The sequence below is a fragment of the Ictalurus punctatus genome, chromosome 15 (assembly GCF_001660625.3).
Source record: "Ictalurus punctatus breed USDA103 chromosome 15, Coco_2.0, whole genome shotgun sequence".
Classification (NCBI taxonomy): domain Eukaryota; kingdom Metazoa; phylum Chordata; class Actinopteri; order Siluriformes; family Ictaluridae; genus Ictalurus; species Ictalurus punctatus.
The window spans coordinates 23599709-23622822 of record NC_030430.2 but is presented as its reverse complement, the minus strand read 5'-3'; the positions used below and the strand labels follow the sequence as shown (position 1 = coordinate 23622822).

At 40.8% G+C, this 23114-nt stretch overlaps 1 protein-coding gene across 2 annotated transcripts in view; it reads left to right on the top strand.

The window, feature by feature from the left end:
• Nucleotides 1-22732, top strand: part of zmp:0000000926 (ataxin-1) — a 37815-nt gene extending 15083 nt beyond the window's left edge. Inside the window, exons 1-3 of one of the 2 annotated variants that reach the window (XM_017486755.3) lie at nucleotides 7052-8402; nucleotides 16874-18370; nucleotides 22011-22732. In XM_017486755.3, the coding sequence (XP_017342244.1) occupies nucleotides 17021-18370; nucleotides 22011-22553 (1893 nt within the window). In that variant the 5' untranslated portion in view covers nucleotides 7052-8402; nucleotides 16874-17020 and the 3' untranslated portion in view covers nucleotides 22554-22732. Of the gene's footprint in view, nucleotides 1-7051; nucleotides 8403-16873; nucleotides 18371-22010 lie in introns of those variants that run through there. The other variant, XM_017486756.3, reaches the window with a different exon arrangement.
• The last annotated feature ends 382 nt before the right edge of the window (nucleotides 22733-23114 follow it).

Below are 23114 nucleotides of genomic sequence, written 5' to 3'. Positions count from 1 at the left end.
GGTTTCTGCGGTTTATAATCACTAGCTGACTATTTGTAGGTGCTTGTGTTGGGCACCACAAGATAGCTAGCTAACTAGCGATTAGCTAGCTATGTAGCAATCTGCTTAGCAGGCAAACTAGCTTAGCAAGTTAGCCAGTTAGCTAGCAGTAATATTAGTTCATGTCTTGTTTTAGTGAGCTGTTGTTTTAGTTAGACAGTTCATGTATTATAATTAGCAATGTTAGATGTTACAGTAAATTAGCTAGCTAGGTAATCCAGTGAGCCATTAACGGCTAATATTTAAATGCTAGCAAATAATAGCAAACATCAGGTGATATTATCATCACTTTTCTCCTCTCTGCTAACATTTACAGCTTAAAATGGCTGCCAGCTCCCCTGTGTGCGTGTGTGTGTGTGTGTGTGTTGATAACTTACCTCAGTTGAAATCAGATAGTCATTTTTCAAGTTTTTTTTTTTTTTTTTTAAAGAAAATAATTAACATGACTATGAGAAAGAAAGAATGAAATAATTTGACGAAGAGAAGAAGACAGAAATGGCATGAGAATAAACAGAAAAAGAAAAGGGGATAAAGAGAGAGAGAGAGAGAGAGAGAGAGAGAGAGAGGGAAATGAAGAAAGAGAGGAAACTAAAGATATGGATGGAGGGGAAAAGGGTATAAAACGGGAAAGAGGAAGGGGGGGGGGGAGAAAGAATCAGAGAGGGGAGATGGAAAGAGAGAAAGAGGGAGTGAGAGAAAAGATAGAGGGACATTTATGCTAAAGTAACTTGTGGAATAAAAGAAAGAGAAATAAACAGAGATTGAACGGTATCAATAAACGGCGAGGATAGATCGGGGGGGGGGTAGAGGAGGAAGGAATAGGAAGAAAAGGGAAATCCAAACATGTCCGATTTTTCAACTTTTTGAAGAAGAAAAAAAGAAATAAACTTTCCTGTAATGGAGTGTGAGGTTATCAGTGGGCTGAATAACGCACTCAAAAAATAATACACTCAAAAAATAATACACTCAAAAAATAATACACTCAGGCTAAGAGCTGTACAGTGTGTGTGCAAGAGTGTGTAGGATGTATGTGTATTATAGAATAAAATGGGGTTACCAGGTTCATTGTGTGTGTGCGTGTGTGTGTGTCAAACAGTACATTCTCTTCAGTTTTTAAAAAAAAAAATTCTTATGTATTCCCAAAAGTTCTCCGTATCGTCTCTATGTGGTGTCAGTAAATAAAGTCAGCGTTCCAAGTAATGCTAGGAAATTGATTACACTGATCAGCCATAACATTAAAACCACTGACAGGTAACGTGATTAACATGGATTACCTCGTCACACTGGCACCCGTCAGGGGGCGGGATATATTAGGCAGCAAGCGAACGGTCAGTTCTCAGTGTTGATGTGTCGGAAGCAGGAAAAATGAGCATGTGTAAGGATCTGAGCGCTTTTGGACAAGGGCCAAATTATGATGGCGAGACGACCGGGTCATGGCGTCTCCAAAATGACAGGTCTTGCGGGGTGTTCCCGGTATGCAGTGGTTCTCACGCTTTCTTTTACGTCATGTGGATAGCCAAGTGCGTGTGCATCGCTTACATGGGGAAGAGCTGGCACCAGGATGCGCGTGGCATTCACGTGGATGTTACTTTGACACGTACTAACTACCTACCTACCGAAACACTGTTACAGACCAAGTGCACTCCTTCATGGTAAAGGTATTCCCTAATGTCAGTGGCCGCTTTCTGCATCCTGAAACACTGCAAACGTTGTTCAGGAACCGTTTGAGGAACATGACAAAGAGTTCAAGGTGTCGACTCGGCCTCCACATTCCCCAGATCTCAATCCGATCGAGCGTCTGTGGGACCTTCTGGACGAACATGGAGGCCCGACCTCACAACTTACAGCACTTAGAGGATCTGCTTCTAACGTCTTGGTGCCAGATACCACAGCACACCTTCAGAGGTCTTCCGGAGTCCATGCATCGACGGGTTAAAGCCGTTTTGGCAGCAAGGGCGACGTATACAATACATTTAAAGCTTAACATTAAACCAGGCGCGCACGGAGGCTTAGTGGTTAGCACGTTCGCCTCACACCTCCAGCCGGGGGTTCGAGTCCCGCCGGGGCCATGTGTGTGCGGAGTTTGCATGTTCTCCCCGTGCTGCGGGGGTTTCCTCCGGGTACTCCGGTTTCCTCCCCCAGTCCAAACACATGCATGGTAGGCTGATTGGCGTGTCTAAAGTGTCCGTAGTGTATGAATGGGTGTGTGAGTGTGTGTGTGATTGTGCCCTGCGATGGATTGGCACCCTGTCCAGGGTGTACCCCGCCTTGTGCCCCATGCTCCCTGGGATAGACTCCAGGTTTCCCCGTGACCCTGAAAAGGAGTAAGCGGTAGAGGATGGATGGATGGATGGATTAAACCCGGCAGCATGACATCTGCATCAGGACATAAGAAAAATTTAACTCAGTTAACGCTATTTAAGTGTATTAGGCGTAAAGAAATTGATTTATCATCTTAAAAAATTTTGAGGTAATCAGTTTCCTAAAAAAATTTTTTGAGTTAATTGAACTGATCCGGTTTTACAGTGTAGCCGTGGGACACCTGAGAAAAAAGTTCCCGTGATCGTTTGCATTGTAGCAGCGATAAACAGCCCTTAAAGTTAATAATAATAATTTAAAAAAACTAAACAAAAAAAAAAACACCGCTTGATATTTTAAAGAGAAACCAGAAACCATAAAAATAAAAATAAACACGTCTGTCCTGAAGATTTTCCTGTGTTGGAAAACTCCCTGATTGTTATAATGTTATAATAGATTGACACTGGAGACTCCTTCCATAAGCATCTGGTTACTGTATCTTTGTGTAATAACTGTCTGTCTGTCTACCTGTCTATCTGTCTTGCTAGCTAGCTGTCAATATCTTACTATGTGTATTTATGTACATCTGTCTGTCTGTCTGTTTAAATACTTGTATCTATAACTAAACAAATAAAATTCGAATAAACAGAATTGTCCACGGTGTGTGTGATTGTGTGTGTGTGTGTGTGTGTGTGTTTGTACACTCGTGCTGTTCGTATCCACCTACGAGTGCTTCATACCGAGAATCTTGGCGTGGGTTTTAAAACTCATTACACTCCAAGTGAAACTCTGGCTTCAAATGTCACTACAAAAATAAAAACATGTCACACAAGGGTTTTTCAAAATGTCACTCCATGTCATATCGTATCCGTCGGTGTTTGTTTGGCCTGTCTGTCGCTGGCGACGTCTTGTCGCGCTTCTCCCTTTGCGCCCTCGATTCGAAACGATCTACAAAGGGAATTTTGAAAATTTGCATCATTTCGCGAATGGTTTCGATGGAAAATGGAGCTCGTGCCCATGACTCGAGGCTGCGTGCTATATTAATCATCGTAAATGTTTCTGATTAAATGTGAAAGAAGTCGAGTCAGTCTTAGGAAAGCCGAGAATATTCAGTCTTCTTACTGAAGAGATATTGGGGTAGCTGAGAGAAGGAGAGGAAGATGGAGAGAGGCGTCAAGAGCGTTCATTCATTTGTTCATTCATTTGTTGGGTAGGATTGTGGTGGATGTTGGGCCTATCCTGGGAATCCATCCTGGATGCTAGTCTACTGCAACAGACAGACAGACAGACAGACAGACAGATACTGTAGGTAAATAGGTAGGTAGGTAGGTAGGTAGATAGATAGATAGATAGATAGATAGATAGATAGATAGATAGATAGATAGATAGATAGATAGATAGATAGAGAAACAAACTGAGAGACAGACAGACAAAGAAAACATATAGATACATACATACATAGATATTGTAGGTAGATAGATAGATAGATAGATAGATAGATAGATAGTATAGATAGATACATAGATAGTATAGACAGATAGATAGATAGATAGATAGATAGATAGATAGATAGTATAGATAGATACATAGATAGTATAGACAGATAGATAGATAGATAGATAGATAGATAGATAGATAGATAGATACATAGATATTATAGACAGATAGATAGATAGATAGATAGATAGAGAAACAAACTGAGAGACAGACAGACAAAGAAAACATATAGATACATACATACATAGATATTGTAGATAGATCGATAGATAGATAGATAGATAGATAGATAGATAGATAGTATAGATAGATACATAGATAGATACATAGATAGATAGATAGATAGATAGTATAGATAGATAGATAGATAGATAGTATAGATAGATAGATAGATAGATAGTATAGATAGATAGATAGATAGATAGTATAGACAGATAGATAGATAGATAGATAGATAGATAGATAGATAGAGAAACAAACTGAGAGACAGACAGACAAAGAAAACATATAGATACATACATACATAGATATTGTAGATAGATCGATAGATAGATAGATAGATAGATAGATAGTATAGATAGATACATAGATAGATACATAGATAGATAGATAGATAGATAGTATAGATAGATAGATAGATAGATAGATAGATAGATAGATAGATAGTATAGATAGATAGATAGATAGATAGTATAGATAGATACATAGATAGATAGATAGATAGATAGATAGATAGTATAGATAGATACATAGATAGATAGATAGATAGATAGATAGATAGATAGATAGATAGATAGATAGATAGATAGATAGATAGATAGTATAGATAGATAGATAGATAGATAGATAGATAGATAGATTTAGTGACAGTTATCACTGAAAAAAATTTTTTTAAAATGGTTGAGTAAATAAATAAACAAGCAGTTTAGGCCAATTTTAATGCTCCAATAAATATTAATACATTTACAAATCTGAAATAAATATAAAAATATTAATCCATTCATCCAGTTTCAAACATTTATACAAACATTTAAATAATTAACAAATAAAAAATAAAAAATAAACATATATGCTAAATAAATTCAATTAAAAAATAATAATGTGACAGGAAAGTTATATCAATTCTTTATTAATGCTTTATTTATTTAAAAAAAATCTAAACATCTAGAGCACACTTACACACACACACGCACTTACACACACACACACACACACACACTTACACACACACACACACACAGCTTGTAATCCTTTGCTCCATTCCCTTCCCTGTCAGTCACTTTGTATCCTCCTCTTCCTCTACATCATTTGTCCAAACCTGTCCTTGACAACTGTGTGTGTGTGTGTGTGTGTGTGTGTGTGTGTGTGTGTGTGTGTGTGTGTGTGTGTGTGAGAGAGAGAGAGAGAGAGAGAGAGAGAGAGAGAGAGAGAATCCTGGATTCTGCTGTGTCAGACGGATCTAGTGGCATTGCTGCGGGAAACGTGATCAGCTTTGAGGAAAAAACGCTGCACACAGGAAAAACGAGGCGTCACACACACTTTAAGAAAAACAAGGACAATACACATCTGTCTATCTATCTGTCTATCTGTCTATCTGTCTATCTATCTAGCCATCCATCCATCCATCCATCCATCTAAAGACTACTAAAGAAGTCACCTGGACAAAAGTGTCTCAATGAGTATATAGGAGTGTGTAATTAAGACCATTGCTTTCATTTTGGTTTTGATCATGATTTGTTGTGTGTGTCTCTGTGTGTCTGTGTGTGTGTCTGTGTGTGTGTGTGTGTGTGCGTGTGTGTGTCTGTGTGTGTGAAAACATTATTCATAAAAGAATGTCTGCTTCTCGGCTGATGAATCGCGTCAGGCTCTATATTAAACGCAGCCCTGTATTATAGTCACTGTGTTATTATACTGCTCTGAAATGTGAGTCATGCACTCGCATCAAAACCACTGCACTTATTCACACACTGCCATGGCATTCATCACAAACGCAGCCGTCTGCCTACCGATTTATCCTCAGTCTAGTGCAGAAGATCGAGTCCTCCGTTCTGATTGGTCAGAAGGTCTGATTCGTTGAGACAGTAGTTCAGCTAGCCCAGCGTGGGGCACAAGAACAACACTGCGGACAGATCGGAAATGCCAGGAAGAGGAAACCGGACCGGAGTACCTGGAGGAAACCCACGGAAGCACGAGGAGAACATGCGAACTCCACGCACACAGAACAGAGGCCGGATTCAAACCCCCAGCCCCAGAGGTGCGAGGCCAACGTGCTAACTACTAAGCCAGCGTGTCATCCATTCATAAATAAAATCGTAATCATTAGCAAATCGCCGTGCAGTGAGAAGAATAAAACACTTCGGGACACGCTGTTATCGTAAAATAATCCACGCCAAGGCATTGCGTTAAATGTAACTATAACCGGATAAATAGTACATGTGATTCTTGAATAAATAAAATGATCAAATCGCTGGGATATAAGAGGAATAAAACACCTCCGGACGTGCTGTTATGGCTCCCATTAAACGTACTGCAGCTATTAAATGTAACTATAAACGGATATAAATGCTCAACATGTCATTCTTTAATAAAAAAAATACCCGCGCTATGTGAGAAATAAAAATACTTCATGATAACAGTTGTAACAATAACTCCACTCCGCATCAAGCCACATCACACCGCCTCATCCTTTCCTATCTGAACAGATGAAATGCAACTATAAATGGATAAAAAAAAGAGCACATTTTGTCATTCTGTAATAAATCAAATGGTTAGCGATGACAGATTGGGCTATACGAGGAATAAAACACTCCGGCAACGACACGCATTCATTGTAATTATTACTGTAAATGTACCTATAAACTGATAAGGAGTACAGCATGTCCTTTTTTTTAAAAAAGAATAATAATAATAGTAATAATGATACTAACATAATTGTTGGGAAATTGCTGTGGTATGCGTGGAAAGCACTTCAGGATGTGCTGTTAGTTGATATAGTTTCCCTGTAACAGCGCGCGTTCAATTCAACGTAACTAGAAACGGATAAAAAGTTCAACATGTCGTTCTTTGATAAGGAAAGATGGTCACCGTTGGCAAATTGCCGCAGTATAAGAAGAATAAAACTCTCCAGGACGCGCCGTTGTAGAAAATCGACTTTAAAGCTCGCGTCCGTGTCAAGACGCATCACGCGGTGTCAAGACGCACGACCCCCATCTGTTTTATTCCTTCTCTAATTCTCTATTCAGTGTTCTTTTGCACAGATGTTAACAGATGTTCCGACACACTAAGAGCTGTTTATGCGATTACGCGGAAGATTTGAGAAGTCCTTACAGGAGTGCGTGTTTTTTTGGGGATCGCCGCGGCGGCAACGATTTCTTCAAAAATCCGCGACGTCACTCGTAGAGTTTTTGTGCTTTTGATTTTCCTCGGATTGACGGAATCGCAAAAACGCGCGAAACGGTTCTTCGTACGCTCTTTCGCGGTGATGTTTGTCGGTAAACGAGACCTTTTAGCTGTGATCGAAGACGACCTTGGCTGAAAGCGCACCGCGATGACGCCACGTGACGCGTCTCGACCCGAACCTGCGCAAACTCTGCGGTGATTTTGGAAAATTGCACGCTGCGAAGATTACCGCGGCGTTTACGTGATTTGCGTTCGTTTCCGCGATTTGTAAAATCGTTACAATTCCGGAGGGACTGCTTAACGCCTGTAAAACTACAGCTCGGATACCAAACGTTTAGCAGTTCGGGTTGTCCGAACTTCTCACCTGTTGAAGGAAATGAATGATTCATTATGAATTATTTGTTTGTTTGTTTGTTTGCTTTTTTATTTTTTTTTAAAAATGAGGCTAATTTCATACATAACATGGCGTTAGTGTTCTCACAGTGCTGACGTTGCACCTGAATGGAATATGAGTCAAAGACAAATGCAAAGAGAAGTGTGTGTGTGTGTGTGTGTGTGTGTATGTGTGTGTGTGTGTGAGAGAGAGAGAGAGAGAGATACAGAGTGCAGTTTTGATTTGAGTCAGAGAGTTTGTGTAGGACGAATCTCTTCTCTCTCCATCTCTTCTTTCAGTTTATCTCCATCTCTATCTTCTTGCTCCATCTCCTACAGAATGTATTAATTCTATGTTTGTGTATGAGTGTGTGTGTGTGTGTGTGCACGTGTGTTACGGTCCATGTGATCTCCAGCCACTTAGTACAAGTGTGTGTGTGCGTGTGTGTGTGTGTGTGTGTGTGTGTGTGTGTGTGTGTTTCTCAGTGAGTAAGACGAGTGGGCGAGAGCAGCAACTGGTCTGCTGTTGCATGGCAAGATATTACTCATTTCCTTAGCTGTGTGTACACACACACACACACACACGCGCGCGCGCGCACACTCGCTCTCTTTGCAGGCTCTCGACGTCTTGTGACTCCTCGGTTGTGTCTGTATTGGTGTGTTTGTGTGTTGAAGGCCTGTTGCCATTGCTGTGTGTGTGTGTGTGTGTGTGTGGAAGAAAAGTGGGGACCTGTAAGTGCGTTACACACGCGGAGAATTTTAGCCACTGCACGGATAGCTGCTCTGCCCACTCAAAGGTCAGTCACACCATATTACCGCTTGGATGGGAAAACACTCTCTCTGTCTCTCTCTCTCTCTCACACACACACACACACACACTAACTTACACTTTATGCACTCTGTATGTTCACCAGTTTGTTCTAGTTCAGTTCTGATTATATGCAGTGAATTATAAAGTTGTTTGCTATCTATCTATCTATCTATCTATCTATCTATCTATCTATCTATCGATCTATCTATCGATCTATCTATCTATCTATCTATCTATTAATTTAATATATTCTATCTATCTAGATGTACTTATTAGGTGTGGTAATCTGTAGGAACCTTGCAATTCAGTTCTATTTCAGGTCTAACTCCGAGCACTATGATGTGATTATAAAGCAGTTCCCTTTGCATCTTTATGTATCTTGATTTATTTATTTATTTATTTATTTATTTATTTATTTATTTATTTATTTTTTATTTCTCCAGCCTAAATGATGTCGTCCCCACCCCTCCCCCCAACACACACACACACACACACACACACACACACACGAACGCCAATCGAATCGAAACGAATCGATATTTCCCCCGGAGAACGTTTACGTAAATAAGAATGCCGAGTCGTTGTGTTTATTTTCACTGAAATAATGCACCGAATTTTTCGGGAAAAAAAAAAAAACACCAAAAAAACTAAACATATAAGAAACACCAGCGTCCGATATCAACAACAAGGAAACGTTATTACAGTTGGTAAGTAAATAAATAAATAAATAAATAAATAAAAATCTCAAATATTAAAAGTTTATGATCTGCGATATTGTTTCTTTGGGCTGCTCACTCTCACACACTCATTAATATCCAAATACTGCGTATTTTAAGTAAATATCATACAAATCTTATCTATAACGGAATTTAGCATCTGCATGTATGTAGACTATGTTTAATTTTTATTGCACATATTTGATTAATTGGGTCACTTTTGGCTTGTTTTTTTTTGTTTGTTTGTTTGTTTGTTTGTTTGTTTGTTTTTACATGTATGCCTGTGTAAAGTTCGATTAATTAATCAATTAATTGATCTTTTCTAACCGTTCACATTATAAATGTAGTAGCACTTTAAAATAACAGTACCGTACATTAATAACCGTGCACTGATACCGGAATGAATACTTTCTTAAATAAGAACTAATCACCGCTGTACTAATCACGAACTAATGAAGCGCTGACCTTAACTCCGCCGTGTCCATCACTCATGCGTTGAATAACGACCGGCGCAAGTACACGTCTGTTAGTCGATGTGTTAATTAACACGTAGGAGTCAACTACATTACACATGCTCCATGCTCCAGGAAAGAATATGAATTAAACGTGCATCGTTTATGTAATTTAACGATACACAGCTGCGTACACGAACATCATGGCCGTTATTCACGCGTGAATTCCTAAAACTCACGTCGTAGTTAAGGTTACTTCTTCATTACTGTAGCTCGTGATTAGTATGTGCCTTAACTCGGCGTTAGTTCGCGTTGAAGTAAGTATTAATCCAGGTATTAGCGCGTGATTACTCGTGTACTGTTAGTGTAAAGTGTTACCCAGTTTGTTAACACGCTGTAGTTGTGCACTTTTGTGAGGAGATGTATGTTTCTACGTGTATATTTACGGAAGGAGTCTCCAGCGTCAGCGCTTTGTAACGGTCAGAGGTAAAGCTGTAGCGTTGAGGTTCTTTCCGCCACAGAATAAGAGACGCTGGTGAAGGGAGGATTTTTTTTTTTTTTTATAGCTACTGTAGTGTATGTGATAACAGGAAGTAATAATGATTAAATATACATTATACATTATTAAATATACATTACAGGACAGTGGAATTCTTTTCCTCGGATGTCCCAGCATGTCAGGAAGCTGGGAGTCCAGAGTGCAGGGTCAGCCATGATACGGCGCCCCCTGGAGCAGAAAGGGTTAAGGGCCTTGCTTAAGGGCGCAAGAGTGGCAGCTTGAAGCCCCCAACCTTAACTGCAACTATATACACATAGGACAGGAAAAGAATCACCTCTATGTGGTAACAGTAACTCCTCTTTATCACACCACCCTGTTGTTGATTATTTTCATGCAACAGCGCACCACCAAGTGTTTTATCTCTTCTATATACAGGAAGAAATTAAGGGGCGTGGCCAAGGCAGAACTAGAGCTCTGCGTTAGTTGTAACATAGCACTGGAAGTAATGTGTGTGTGTGTGTGTTTTGTCCTTGTGTTCTCTGTCCTGCTCAAACAAAGCACTAACTTGCTATACATCAGCTACAGTATATTGTGGCTCCGAACCAGGCTACATTAGCACCAAAGTTATCATGTTCTCCTTCCCCGAAAAAAAAACTCTTTTCTTCAGCCCCGAGTTTTCTTTCTGACTGTTTCAGATCCTGACGAGAACTCTGTTATCGCCCACCGGCGTATGGGAATCACCCTCAGTTTCAGCAGCTCTAAATCCGAACTGTTTGAGTGAGAGTTGTGTGATATTTCCCAAAGACTAAAGTGAAGGTGTTAAAGCTGCAGCGAGTCAGTGTGAGACCTGGCTTCGTCGGTTCAAAAAAAGAAAAGCCGATTTACAATGCTGCTGTCTGTGCTCATCTACTAGACGTATTGATTTTCTGTGCTGCCTGAAAGGACAGTCAGAGGTGCTCGGAGTGTACAGAGTTCTTGCATTTTATTTCCCACCTGAAGCCTTTGTAGTGTAAATCCTTGGGGCTGCTTTATGTCCAGAAAACTTTTTCAGATAGAATTAACATTGTAAGTTTATTCACCATGTCTGAACCTCTCTGCGGATCAATATATATCTAAATGTAACCCATTACAGGGCACAATCGCACACGCATGCACACACCCATTCACACCCTATGGACAATTTGGACATGTCAATCAGCCTACAATGCATAGGCTGTGTCTGGACTGGAGGAGGAAACTGGAGTACCTGGAGGGAACTACCGAAGCACGGAGAGAGCAAGCGAATCGTATGCACACAAGGCGGAGACGAGATTCAAAGCCCCAACGCCGGAGGTGCGAGGCAAACGTGCTAACCGCTAATCCACCGAGCCCCAAAATCAGGCACCAGTTCTACATTTACCTTTGTTTTCTGGTTTTTACAAAGTTCTGCTAAAACGTTATGTTGTCTGTGTATAAAACCGAGCCAAATCAAAGCACACACCTTTCGGGATCAACTCTTAAAATGTAATATTCATACGTCATAATCTATAGCTCTGTCTGGACAGGATTAAATGTACTTTCTTTAACGTGCACCTATTATGGTTTCTCAAATATGACCTTTCATGTAGCGTGTGATATACGTAGCTGTTTGTGAATGTAAAAAAGTCTGCAAAGTTTCAAAATTCAAAGCGCACGACAAACGGAGTTATCGACTCCCAAAAGAAGGAATCGATTCTGAACAGCTGAATCGACTCGTTAGTGATTCCAGACTCTACTTCCTGTACGAACCTACGTAGATTTGTAACAAAAAAGCCCCGCCTGTGGTCTTCATCGGCCGCTCGCTGACAGCGGTCGACCAATCACGACAGACTGGGACGTCTGACCGATCAGAGCAGAGTATGCTCTCTGAAAGGGCGAGTTTAGAACGGATTATTGAACGAGTCATTTGTGACACTGGGGGGAGAAAAGCTAACACTGCAGTTTAAATTATGAGCACGTTAACGTGTGGGTTGTTTTTTTTTTGTTTTTTTTTGACCTCGGATGCATGTAAATCTATCGTATGATACCTTTTAAACAAAAGAAGACACGTTTCAAAACCATAATAGGTGCACTTTAAAAGTAAATTTTTCTTAAAATGTCCTTAATGTAAAAATAAGGCCTTAATTAGCATTAAAAAATGTCTTAAATACACGTTTCAAAGGCCTTAAAAATGCAACCGAACGACAGCGTGAAGAAGATGTAGGTGTTATTTGGTCTGGTTGCTGTGTGAGACGGTATGGATGCGTATGCACGAACACAATCGGTCATAGCCGATGTATGAATGTCTTGAACATGGTATTGAAAAGCATTACATCTGATGTGCCGATACCTGCCTGTTTCTAGATATAAACGAATGAGCGGTTCATTCTCGCTGTACATTCTTGAACCTCTAACATTAGAGGCTGCAAAATAGCGGTGAATATAATCACATCATAAAATGATTCCATAATGCTCTCTATATATTTGTAAATAGAGAGAGAATATAACGTAATACAATCAAATAAAAGAACATATGAACGTTTATGATGCAATCATCCCGATTTTTTGAAGGAGAAACCTGTGAACACTCGTTCATCACGTGTTGATAGACTTAACTGCGGACCAGACATCTCACCGATCTCCTCTAAAAATGTTATTACAGAAGTCACACAGTGAAAGCAGTCTGTCCCGAACAGCGCTACTACTGAAATGAGTATTATACTAGAACCTGACAGATGAAAGTGGAATAAAGTGGACGACGTACAAGTTGCATTTTTGTCGTCCGGTCTAATTTCTTCGGAATTGACTTGTACTTGTACTCGGTAACCCCCTAGCCCATCACCCCCGCCTCCCACCGACCCACATCTTATTTGCCCCGTCTACACTTCTTTTTTTTTTTCATGCGTCTTAGGTATCAGGGATCATATCCGGATAGGGATAATGCACATTAAAAAGGAAACAGTAAACACGCCCAATCTGATTGCTCAAACCACTACAGGAAGTCTGAGACGCATTTCAGTCCAATTCTACACCAGTGTAAAACAATCCGTCTTTAAAGATCCGCACTTTAAAGCCTTCATACATCTTCGCAAAGATTTACAACGGCATGAAAAATTACGATTTTATTTTTAAATGCGGTAACCGTCTTATTCATTCAGGGCTACTGAATGGCATGTGCTGATTTGCATAGTCTGTTCCTAGTCATTACTTACGTGTATGACATAATCCACCCCGTATACACCCTTTATAGTGCACTAAATACAGTGTAGCGCATGCTGTCGGTGATTCACCCGCAGAAAAATAATGTCACAGAAGCGGTTTCTCCAGAAATTAAGATGAAAAATGATACACGATTAAAAGGTTTTAAAAATAAAAACATTGCTGAAAAATTTCTCTTGCAAGATAGCATAGACAGTTACGTTTGCAGGGGATAAAATTAGCTAGCTAACTTAGTAATGTCTCACATAGTATACATATACAAACGAACATTAGTAATAATAAAACCAATAAAATAGTGTGAGAATATGTTCACGTCCAAAACAAATATATATATATATATATATATATATATATATATATATATATATATATATATATATATATATATATATATATATATATATATATATATATGTGCTAAACAAAATTCTGTTATGTTTCAAAAATAAACTTCAGACACTGAGTTCCAGTATGAACACATTTGTATATATTTGAATATGCAAATACGTCCACGGTAGTGACATCACAATCGTGTCGACTCCAATATACAGTACGTTTACTACGGTATATTTTCAAACTATTTCATTCTATCTTTCTGTTCATCTTGAGTACGAACTCACTCACCAACACAAACTTCACTATATCTCAGTATACTGTTATAGTACAAACATGCTTCATAGAGTGACTCGATATCCGTGATGAAATATTTATTTCAGAAGAGCAGCCCGTTTGTACCAGCGAGTGCTGCTTCTTACCCATCAGCCCTTGGTTGTGCAAGAAAGAAGCAAAGCCATAAATAGGGGAATAAATCGAGGCCAGAAATAGAAAAGCCCGAGCGGAAATATGACTGCTTACACCGGGGCTTTACTCATATTCATTACAAGAAAGCTCTGAGCATTTTCACTACTGGAATGACTATTGTACTAGGACGCTTATTTAATTATAGTTATTTTCACTTTACAGGCTTACAATTTCGATATGCATGACATTTCTTGGGCAGAAGAAAAGAAATAGTGAGAACAGTGGGATGCCAAAGTTTTATACTTTGTTGTTGTTGTTGTTGTTGTTGTTGTGTTACTGTGGTAGAAATATGAGTTTTGTTTTTTTTTTTTAAAGTAATGTTCATTAGAGAAATTCTGTCATTCCGACCAAAACAGAACATAAAGTTTTACTGACTGAGTAATTTCTGAAAATCACCGTGGTTGCTTTGATCAAAATCAAAGCTGTGTGTGTGTGTGCTGCTTAACCGAGGGCAACAGTGTGTGTGAAAGCGAACACGGAGCAAACCTCAAATGTGACTAAAAACAGATCTGACAACATTTGTAATACACTTACAAATTTAGAGATCGTTCATCTAAATATCCTGTTATTTTTTTTTTTATTTCATTTTGATTGGTAACACGCGTACACTGAAGCACGTGCTGTTAAACAACGTCCCTCTTTATAATAGATCCGCCGAGATGTTTTGTTTTGCTTCTTTAGTTTTGCGCTGGATATACGGTATGAGTTTGATATATAGAGAAAATGTCTGAAAGTATTTTCTTTATCGACTTTAAGGGTTCTTTGGTCGTGTTTCTGTTGAAACCCTTAAAGTGTGAACCTGTGAACGTCTGATCTGAGCCTCGGATTCCTGTCCTTGGCTGACTGGAGTGGAACCTGATTTGAGCTTCTGTGCTTGTAGCCGATTCACTTCAGGTTTCGACGTGTCGTGATGCTTTTCTGCTCGGCGCGGTTGTAGAGTGCTTATTTGAGTTACTCTATCCTTCCTGTCAGCTCGAAAATGTCTGGTCATTCTCCTCTGACCTCATGAACAAGCTTCCACAGGCAGAGCTTTCGCTCACAGGATGTCTGATGTTTTTTCTCACCATTCTGTATAAGCTCTACAGACTGCGGTGTGTGAAAATCCTGAGTTTGTGAAATACTCAGTACTCAGTACATTGTTTCATACTCGATGAACATTACCCGAAGCTCATGACTTTTATCGGCATGATTTTTTTTTGCATAGTGCTGCTGCAACATGATTGGCTGTTTGGATAATTGCATGAATGAGCAGTTGTACCTAATAAAGTGGCCGGTGAGTGTATCATCATATCACATATTACAGATGTTGGTCATGCTCACTGTCACCAGTTTATTGTGTTTGTTGCACCGAAGAGTGTGTTTGTGTGTCTCAGACTGGTATCTCCATGTATCCCCCTCACACACACATACACACACACATGTTCTCTGCCTTGAATGTATGGGCTCAGTTTCCATGGCGACAGCGGCGGCGCTGTAGACGGAGGAGCAGATGTGGCGTCGAAACATCAGAGAGTTTAATTTAGAGACATTAGAGAAACTCCCACACACACACATTCACACTCTCTCTCTCTCTCTCTCACACACACACACACACACACACACACACACATGCAATGAAATGAGAACCCTCTCTCTCTGTCTGTCTGACTTCCTCTCTTTTCCTCTTTCTCTCTATTTCTCTTCCTCTCTCTCCACACCCTCCATTCTTCTCTCTCAACTTTCACATTTCTCGATCCATCAGTACCTCTGTTTCGCTCCATCTCTCCCTCCCTCATTCTCTCTCTCTCTCTCTCTCTCTCTCTCTCTCTCCACTCCTTTCATCCTTTTTTCTCATTCTCACCATTCCGACTCATTCTCTATATGCGCCTCCGTTTCTCCTTCCTTCTACATCCCTCCTTCCTTCTTTCTGTCATTTCTACCATTTCTGGTTCTCCCTCTCTCTCTCTCTCTCCCGCTCTCTCTCTTTCTCTCATTTCGCGCAAACTCCCCCGCACACCCTGTGGCGAGCTTATGGCAATCAGGGGTGGGTGGTGAGCAGCTCGTTCAATTGCTACGGTAACGGTGACTGACAGCTGGACCCAATGGTGTGAAGTGTGTGTATGTGTGTGTGTGTGTGTGTGTGTGTGTGAAGGGTGTGCGTGTGTGTGAAGTGTGTGAAGTGTTCCCGTGGATGGTGACGACTTGTCGGATTCCCACTTTGCTTCAACGATCCGAAGAAACTTATCAGCATTTTTCCTCTCCGAAGAGCAGGCATATTGCCTCCTGTAGTGTGTGTGTGTGTGTGTGTGTGTGGTTCAGGTATGGATTTGTGTGTTTGTTAGCACATTGTTATTGTGGGAATCACATGTAAGATATATTTAGATCTGTTCAGAGACTCGAGTATTGGCTGGATCAGTGATTTGGCCACTTTATGATTTTTTTCCAACAACATTTCTCTCTCTCCCTCCCTCTCTCTCTCTCTCTCTCTCTCTGACACTCTTAGTCACACATTGCAAACTCTGGATGGAAAGTGTTTCATTAAAACCCTCACACACCAGAGCTGTATATCTGTGATTGTAAGAAGTGTCCACATACTAATCACAGTCAGGGAACCCACAGCACACTGAACATTCTTGAAGGAACAGTGTATATGTACAATACGTATGGTTCGCTTATCCCAAATGTCATCAGTTAGCCAAGAAACGATTGTTTCCTTCTTTAGTGTCACGCACACTGCATTTCTGAATCATTTGCTCATGTGGTTTCTGATACATTCGCTTTTTCTCTTTCTCAGGCGAGCAATTCTGAGCGCAGGTCCGAGTGAGTTGCGATCTTGTGCGTGATGCTGTTCAGCCGAGAATCTTGCCACCATCCGGACCCCTCGTTCTCCCCATCAGCCCATGTGACCTAGTTTTGGCCCCTCAGGCCTGGGGGAGACCCCATGAATCCCAGCCTCCCCCCGAAAAAGCGCGAGTCCCGGCAAGGCTCGTCTGAACAACGCCCCCCGGAGGACGAGTTCAAATACCCGGCACCGCTTCGACACCGGAGACAATACCTTTCCGAAGGGCAGGAACACGTACCACGTGGCGATAAAGAATTCCTTCCACCTCCTCCACCACCTCCCCCACCCCAACTTCCAGCCCTTCCGTTTCCCCTATCATGGCAGCTGCCCTACCACTCATCCCTTCACCACCCATACCTTTCTGGCCAGGTGAGAGAAAGACGTGGCTCAGGTTCACCTTCCTGGAGAGATGGATCAAGTGGACGGAGGTCAGAAGGTGAAACTGAACCGCCAATTCCTCACCACTCTCGCTGGCTACGAGGAGAAATCAATTCCCTTGGTTTGCATCCGTCCATGTCGATGCCTACATACAAGGGCACTTATGCAGTCGATTCCAGGGACATGTGGCCCTATTTCAGGCGAGACTATGCCTCCTCTCTCTTCCCTTCATCATCCTCCTCACACCTTTTCCCACAAACATCACTCTACCACAATGATTTTCTTTCAGAAAGCAGGCTCAGGTACTCAAGCAGGAGACATAATGGTCTCGATGGACAAGGCATTAGATCAGAATCCAGTGGAAGGGTGGAAAGTGGAAGTGACTCTCAACCAAGAGTTGGTGGTTCCCACTCCAACGGAAGGAAGAAGAATCAAGAAGATCTGGTAGGGCGCGATACAAGGAGGGTATCCCCGTCCCAGGTGGGTCCTAATGCACATTCCTTCCATCACAATACGGACAGGGACTCTCTGGCAATCCTAAAACCTCCAACTCCCCACACATACACCTCTGAAACACGAAAGACAAAGGCTTCTCATGAGCCTTCCGTTGGAAGTGCCTCCCAATCAGGAGCTCAGATCTACTATGCCCTGGGGTCTCTGTACTCCTCAGTTCACCATAACCCTCAGGCATACCCCAGTTTTAATCCCTCAGGTCCTCCTCCATCCCCTCTGAGGAACTCCCAGCACTCTCCTCATGGTCAGCACAACAACCATGGGGTCTATCAGGAGCGAGAACTTTCACCAGGATCCTATCGACCCTCTGTTTCAGTCCTCAGTGGTCCTGACCCACCAACAAGTGCAGTCCTACCTCATTTTGCCAAGGGTTCCCTTATTGAGTTGGCCGGTGGCCGTCTGAAAAGGGTGGAAGAGTTACAGACGGAGGATTTCCTGCACAGCGCCGACACCACACCTGAGTTCCACCTGAGTACCTGCACCATCCTACTCATCTCACCTGGACCCACCGATGGCTTCAATCATCTGCAGGTTTTGCTTGCCGACTGCAACACTCAGGTCAGTCCAGAAGTGGGAAAGCCATGGCTATCGGCTCTAGAATAGATTGACAAATGTTAACTCACTTTACCAGTCAGCAAAACAAAAAAAAGTGTTAAATCAGTGCGTATCGGTAGAAACATATTGATTACTATATACGATTAGAAATAAGGGTTCTTCAAGGGTTCTCCGCATGGTTAAGAGTTTTACCTCTAAGGATTTAACTTCAAACTTTTCAAGAAAAGCCCTCTGTTCTCGGGTACTACGTAAAACCTTTAAGGGACCTTCAGAAGGATAAACCGAAGAACCTTTCGGGGTAGTAAATAAAACCATAGTAGCCTTGTTTTGTTGCCTCGTTTTATATATATTAAACAGACTCATAGAACCAGTGTGCATTCAAGAATACAAAATAATGTGTTTTTTTCTTTTCATGTCGCAACATTCAGTGTTTGGGTCTGTTGCATCCTGTTCTTTGTGGATATTGTGTAATACTGAACATTTTATACTGACATAAGTGTTGCATACCGATATATCAAAATCTACACCTTAAGATAAACACATTTTATATCCAATACACCAGATAAACCACTAAACCGCCCATTACTACTACTACTACTACTACTGCGATCGTAAAGTGTAGTACACTCGCCCCGTTTGTGCTCCCAACGCAGTGTGTCTCTAGAGGTGATTTAGTTGCATTCCGTATGAATGAAGCATTTTAACCTTCCTACAAGTGTGCTTGTTCAAATTCTTATGAATATGCAAACATGAGCTTGCGCTGCTACACAACTGACACGGCGCTGTGACTCTAAAACCTTCCAGTATTCCCGATGAACTCGTTACTTAATGCTCGTGTGGTAAATGACGATATTTTAGATAGTTATGAACGAGAAAAGTCATATGAACTTCACATATGAGCAATCGCACGATTCATATCTGAAATGTACGTGTGTTTTGGGTTTTTTTTTTTTTATTTCGTACGCGATAAAATGCTTTGCATATTTTTTTTTTTTCTGCATGATTCATTTATTTAAAAGTTTTCTCGCATGTCCATGTGTGATCACAGATTACTCACACGGTTACTAGAATTTACTTGTGCAATCTGTGCGTCACTGACAAGTTCTGCACGTGATTAGTCATATAATCACATGTGAAAACCATAGGACCCTATGAAATGTGCAGGGTTTTAGGATTTCAGAATTACTAATTAGGTTTCTATGAGTAAATGATTAATGGAGAAACCTCAATGTGGTTCCACTGTATGTATATATATAATTTTTTTTTTTAATTTACGAGCTTGACAACATACTGAGTTTAAATTGTACAGTTTAAATACTGTTTTAACAACACTGATTTATACATTTACATGTACAGCCTTATCCAGAGCGACTTTCTTTATACAACCGAGCAGTTGAAGGTTAAGGGCCTTGCTCAAGGACGCAGCAGTGGCAGCTTGGTGGTGCTGGGATTTGAACTCACAACCTTCCGATCAGTGGTCCAACGTCTTAAACACTTAGCTACCGCTGCTATACATACAATATTTCCATTACTGAATGTGGAAACCCAACAAATTTGGCAAAAAATGAAATATACCCTCTAAATTTAAGAGAGAATTTACAAACATTCACTTAAAGTTCGGGGGGGGGGGGGGGGGGGGGGGGGTACGTCTCAACCAGCTCCCTAGTTCAGGAGGTGGTGAACCGTGTACATGAATTTGTGCACTGGAAAGGAATGGGACACTGGTAACTCGATTTCCGGCAACATGACAACGTCACCAAAAATTTTAAACTTCAAAATCATTACGTTTTATATGTCATATAAATATGTCAATATGTCAGCAACGTAGTCAAGCTAGTGGATTAAAAAAAATATATCATTAAACATTTAGAAGCCATTAGACTCAAACAAACCGCATAAAAAATGTCAACTAAAGTTAAAAATCGCTAACGTAAGTAATCATTTGAGATCCACAACAACAATAAGAAGCTACTACATGTAGCCAGAAGTTGGCTGAGAGTTCGTCCCACATTTTTTGCTCGAGCTGAGGGGCATCAGAAAACATTACTTCATTTCCAATAAGGGAACATAGTGAGCATCGATGCTCCCTGGTTTTTGTGGTGCATTGTGGGATTTTTTACGGAGAGAATGTTCCAGTGTACTGGAAGGATTATGCAATCGAGACAGCCCTTAAAATGGCCGACTCCCTGATGAGTTCCCTGACTACTGAGCGATTGAGCCGATTTGAGGCGCAGCCTGGGTTATTTATGGGGAATGATTATAGGCTGATTGGGAACAGGGGGCTGTGATTGGAAGTCTGGGGGAACTGGAATAAGGTTGCATTCATGTGATGGGTCATGTGACTAGGTTTGTAGTTCATTGTTTGTCTGAAGATTCTTGGAAAGGGAGTTTGTTTGTGTGTGGAGCAGACATGACAGTTTTGCCTATTATTCTCACTAAAACTGTGTAAATAAGGGAAAATGTAGTTTATGGGAAACATTCATGTATGATAGCCAAATGAAAATAGCGTCATTTGAAAGTGTCAAATGAAATTAGCGGAAGTGACGTCAGACAAGAGTCAGACACCCACCAACTTTGTAAGCTTAGGTTCCTGAACTAAAATGTCTTGGCTAAGGTTCCTGAATTAAAGTTCTTCATCTAGGTTACCTGGGATTATGTACCTGAAGTAAAGTTTCAGGGCTAAGGTTCCTCAACTTAGGTTCCTGGGCTGTTCTTAGGATAAAGTTCCTGAAATTTATTATTATTTTTACTAGGTTTAGGTTATTGAAATAAAGTTCCTGGCAAAAGTTCCAGGGTTTAGGTTTCTGTACTAAACTTCCTGGGGTAAGGTTTCTAGTCTAAAGTTCCTGGGCTATGGTTCCTGGACTTTTCCTAGGCTACATTTCCTGGGCTAAGTTTCCTAAGATAAGGTTTCATTAATAAAGTGCCTGAGCTAACGTTCCTGAATTAAAGTTCCTCTGCTATGATTTCTGGGTTTATGTACCTGAACTAAAGTTCCTGGGATAAGGTTCCTGAACTAAAGTTCCTGGACTAAAATTCCTGTGCTGTTCCTAAGGTAAAGTTCCTAGGATTATGTTTCTGGGTTTAGGTTTCTGAACTGAAGTTCCTGGGATTAGGTTTCTGAACTGAAGTTCCTGGGTTTAGGTTTCTGAACTGAAGTTCCTGGCTTTAGGTTTCTGAACTGAAGTTCCTGGGATTAGGTTTCTGAACTGAAGTTCCTGGCTTTAGGTTTCTGAACTGAAGTTCCTGGGATTAGGTTTCTGAACTGAAGTTCCTGATATTAGGTTTCTGGGTTTAGGTTTCTGAACTGAAGTTCCTGGGTTTAGGTTTCTGAACTGAAGTTCCAGGGTTTAGGTTTCTGGGTTTAGGTTTCTGAACTGAAGTTACAGGGTTTAGGTTTCTGGAATAAATTTCCTTAACTTACATTTCTAGACCAATTATTTCTGGGCTAATATTCCTCTTTAAAATGCAGTGTAATTTCCCCAGGCTAAATATCTTTAGTGGAAAGACAGAGAATTTGAATCTGAATGATCTGAAGTGTTTTACCTAGTTTCCTGTCTCACTGGAAAGGCATTAACACAATTTAATTTTGTGCAAGTACCAGGCGAGCATTTGTTGAGTTTCCTGGTTTTTCTCTTGGCAGGAATTGCTCACGGTTTTGGAGGAGTATCCATTTTTTGTGCGGGACAGAGGCTGGTCTTCATGCAGTCCTCAGAGGAGCGCCGAGCTTTACGGCCTCCACTGCCGCCAGCTCAGTCCGGGAGACGTCTGCCTGGCTTTGACCCCTACGCCAACCTCATTGCCCTCGACAGCAACAACAACCTTGACACCTATGCCCAACTCACTGACCCCAGTGGCCACCTTAGCCTCCTCAGTGACCTCGACGATGAACTCATTGACCCCATCGTTGACCTCGTTACCCCCGCCGATGACCTCATCGATCCCGACACCCACCTCGCTGCAACAACTCTCATGCAGTCGCATTTCTGCAGGATCAGAGACCAGCACACACGGATCTGACAGAACGGCACCGCCCCTTGCCACATCGCTTCCGTCTGATTCCCGGCGGGAGATCCAGGATAAGCCACGCTCCCGAAAGAGACGCTGGTCCGCCCCCGAGTTGCATGAAGGAAATAGGAGCTGCACAGATTTACCTCAAGGATGTAAACGAATGAGACAGCAGTAAGTCCTTATTAAGAGACTGAGTTCCCTACCAAGAAGTGCTTTTATTTCATCACTTATCAACAATTAATACATTATTGCTCAGTTTATCCTGATTATTTTTTAAAAATCTATTGTTTTACAATGGGAAATATATGGTTTTATATATATATATATATATATATATATATATATATATATATATATATATATATATATATATATGACAAAACAAAAAATAATGTATATAATTTAATTTAGATGTATTTAGAATTTATATCACAGCAAGTTCTCTATTCTGATTGGTCAGAAGGAGTTGATATAAAAATATACATTGCCAAAAATTTTAATTGTTGGTAATTTGCTGTGGTTTAAGAGGAATAAAACACCATATTGTTGATTCATTTCCTATAACAAAAGGCCTCATCATGAATGAATCCTTATATCCCGTAACATTTTCGTGAAATCAGTACTATTTAACGGCTGAGTGAAATCGATCATGCTGCATACTTTATGCGTTAAAAGATTAAGCGAAAGAAGATTAAAAGATTAATTTTTCATAAATTAAAAAATTAATATCGGCGGC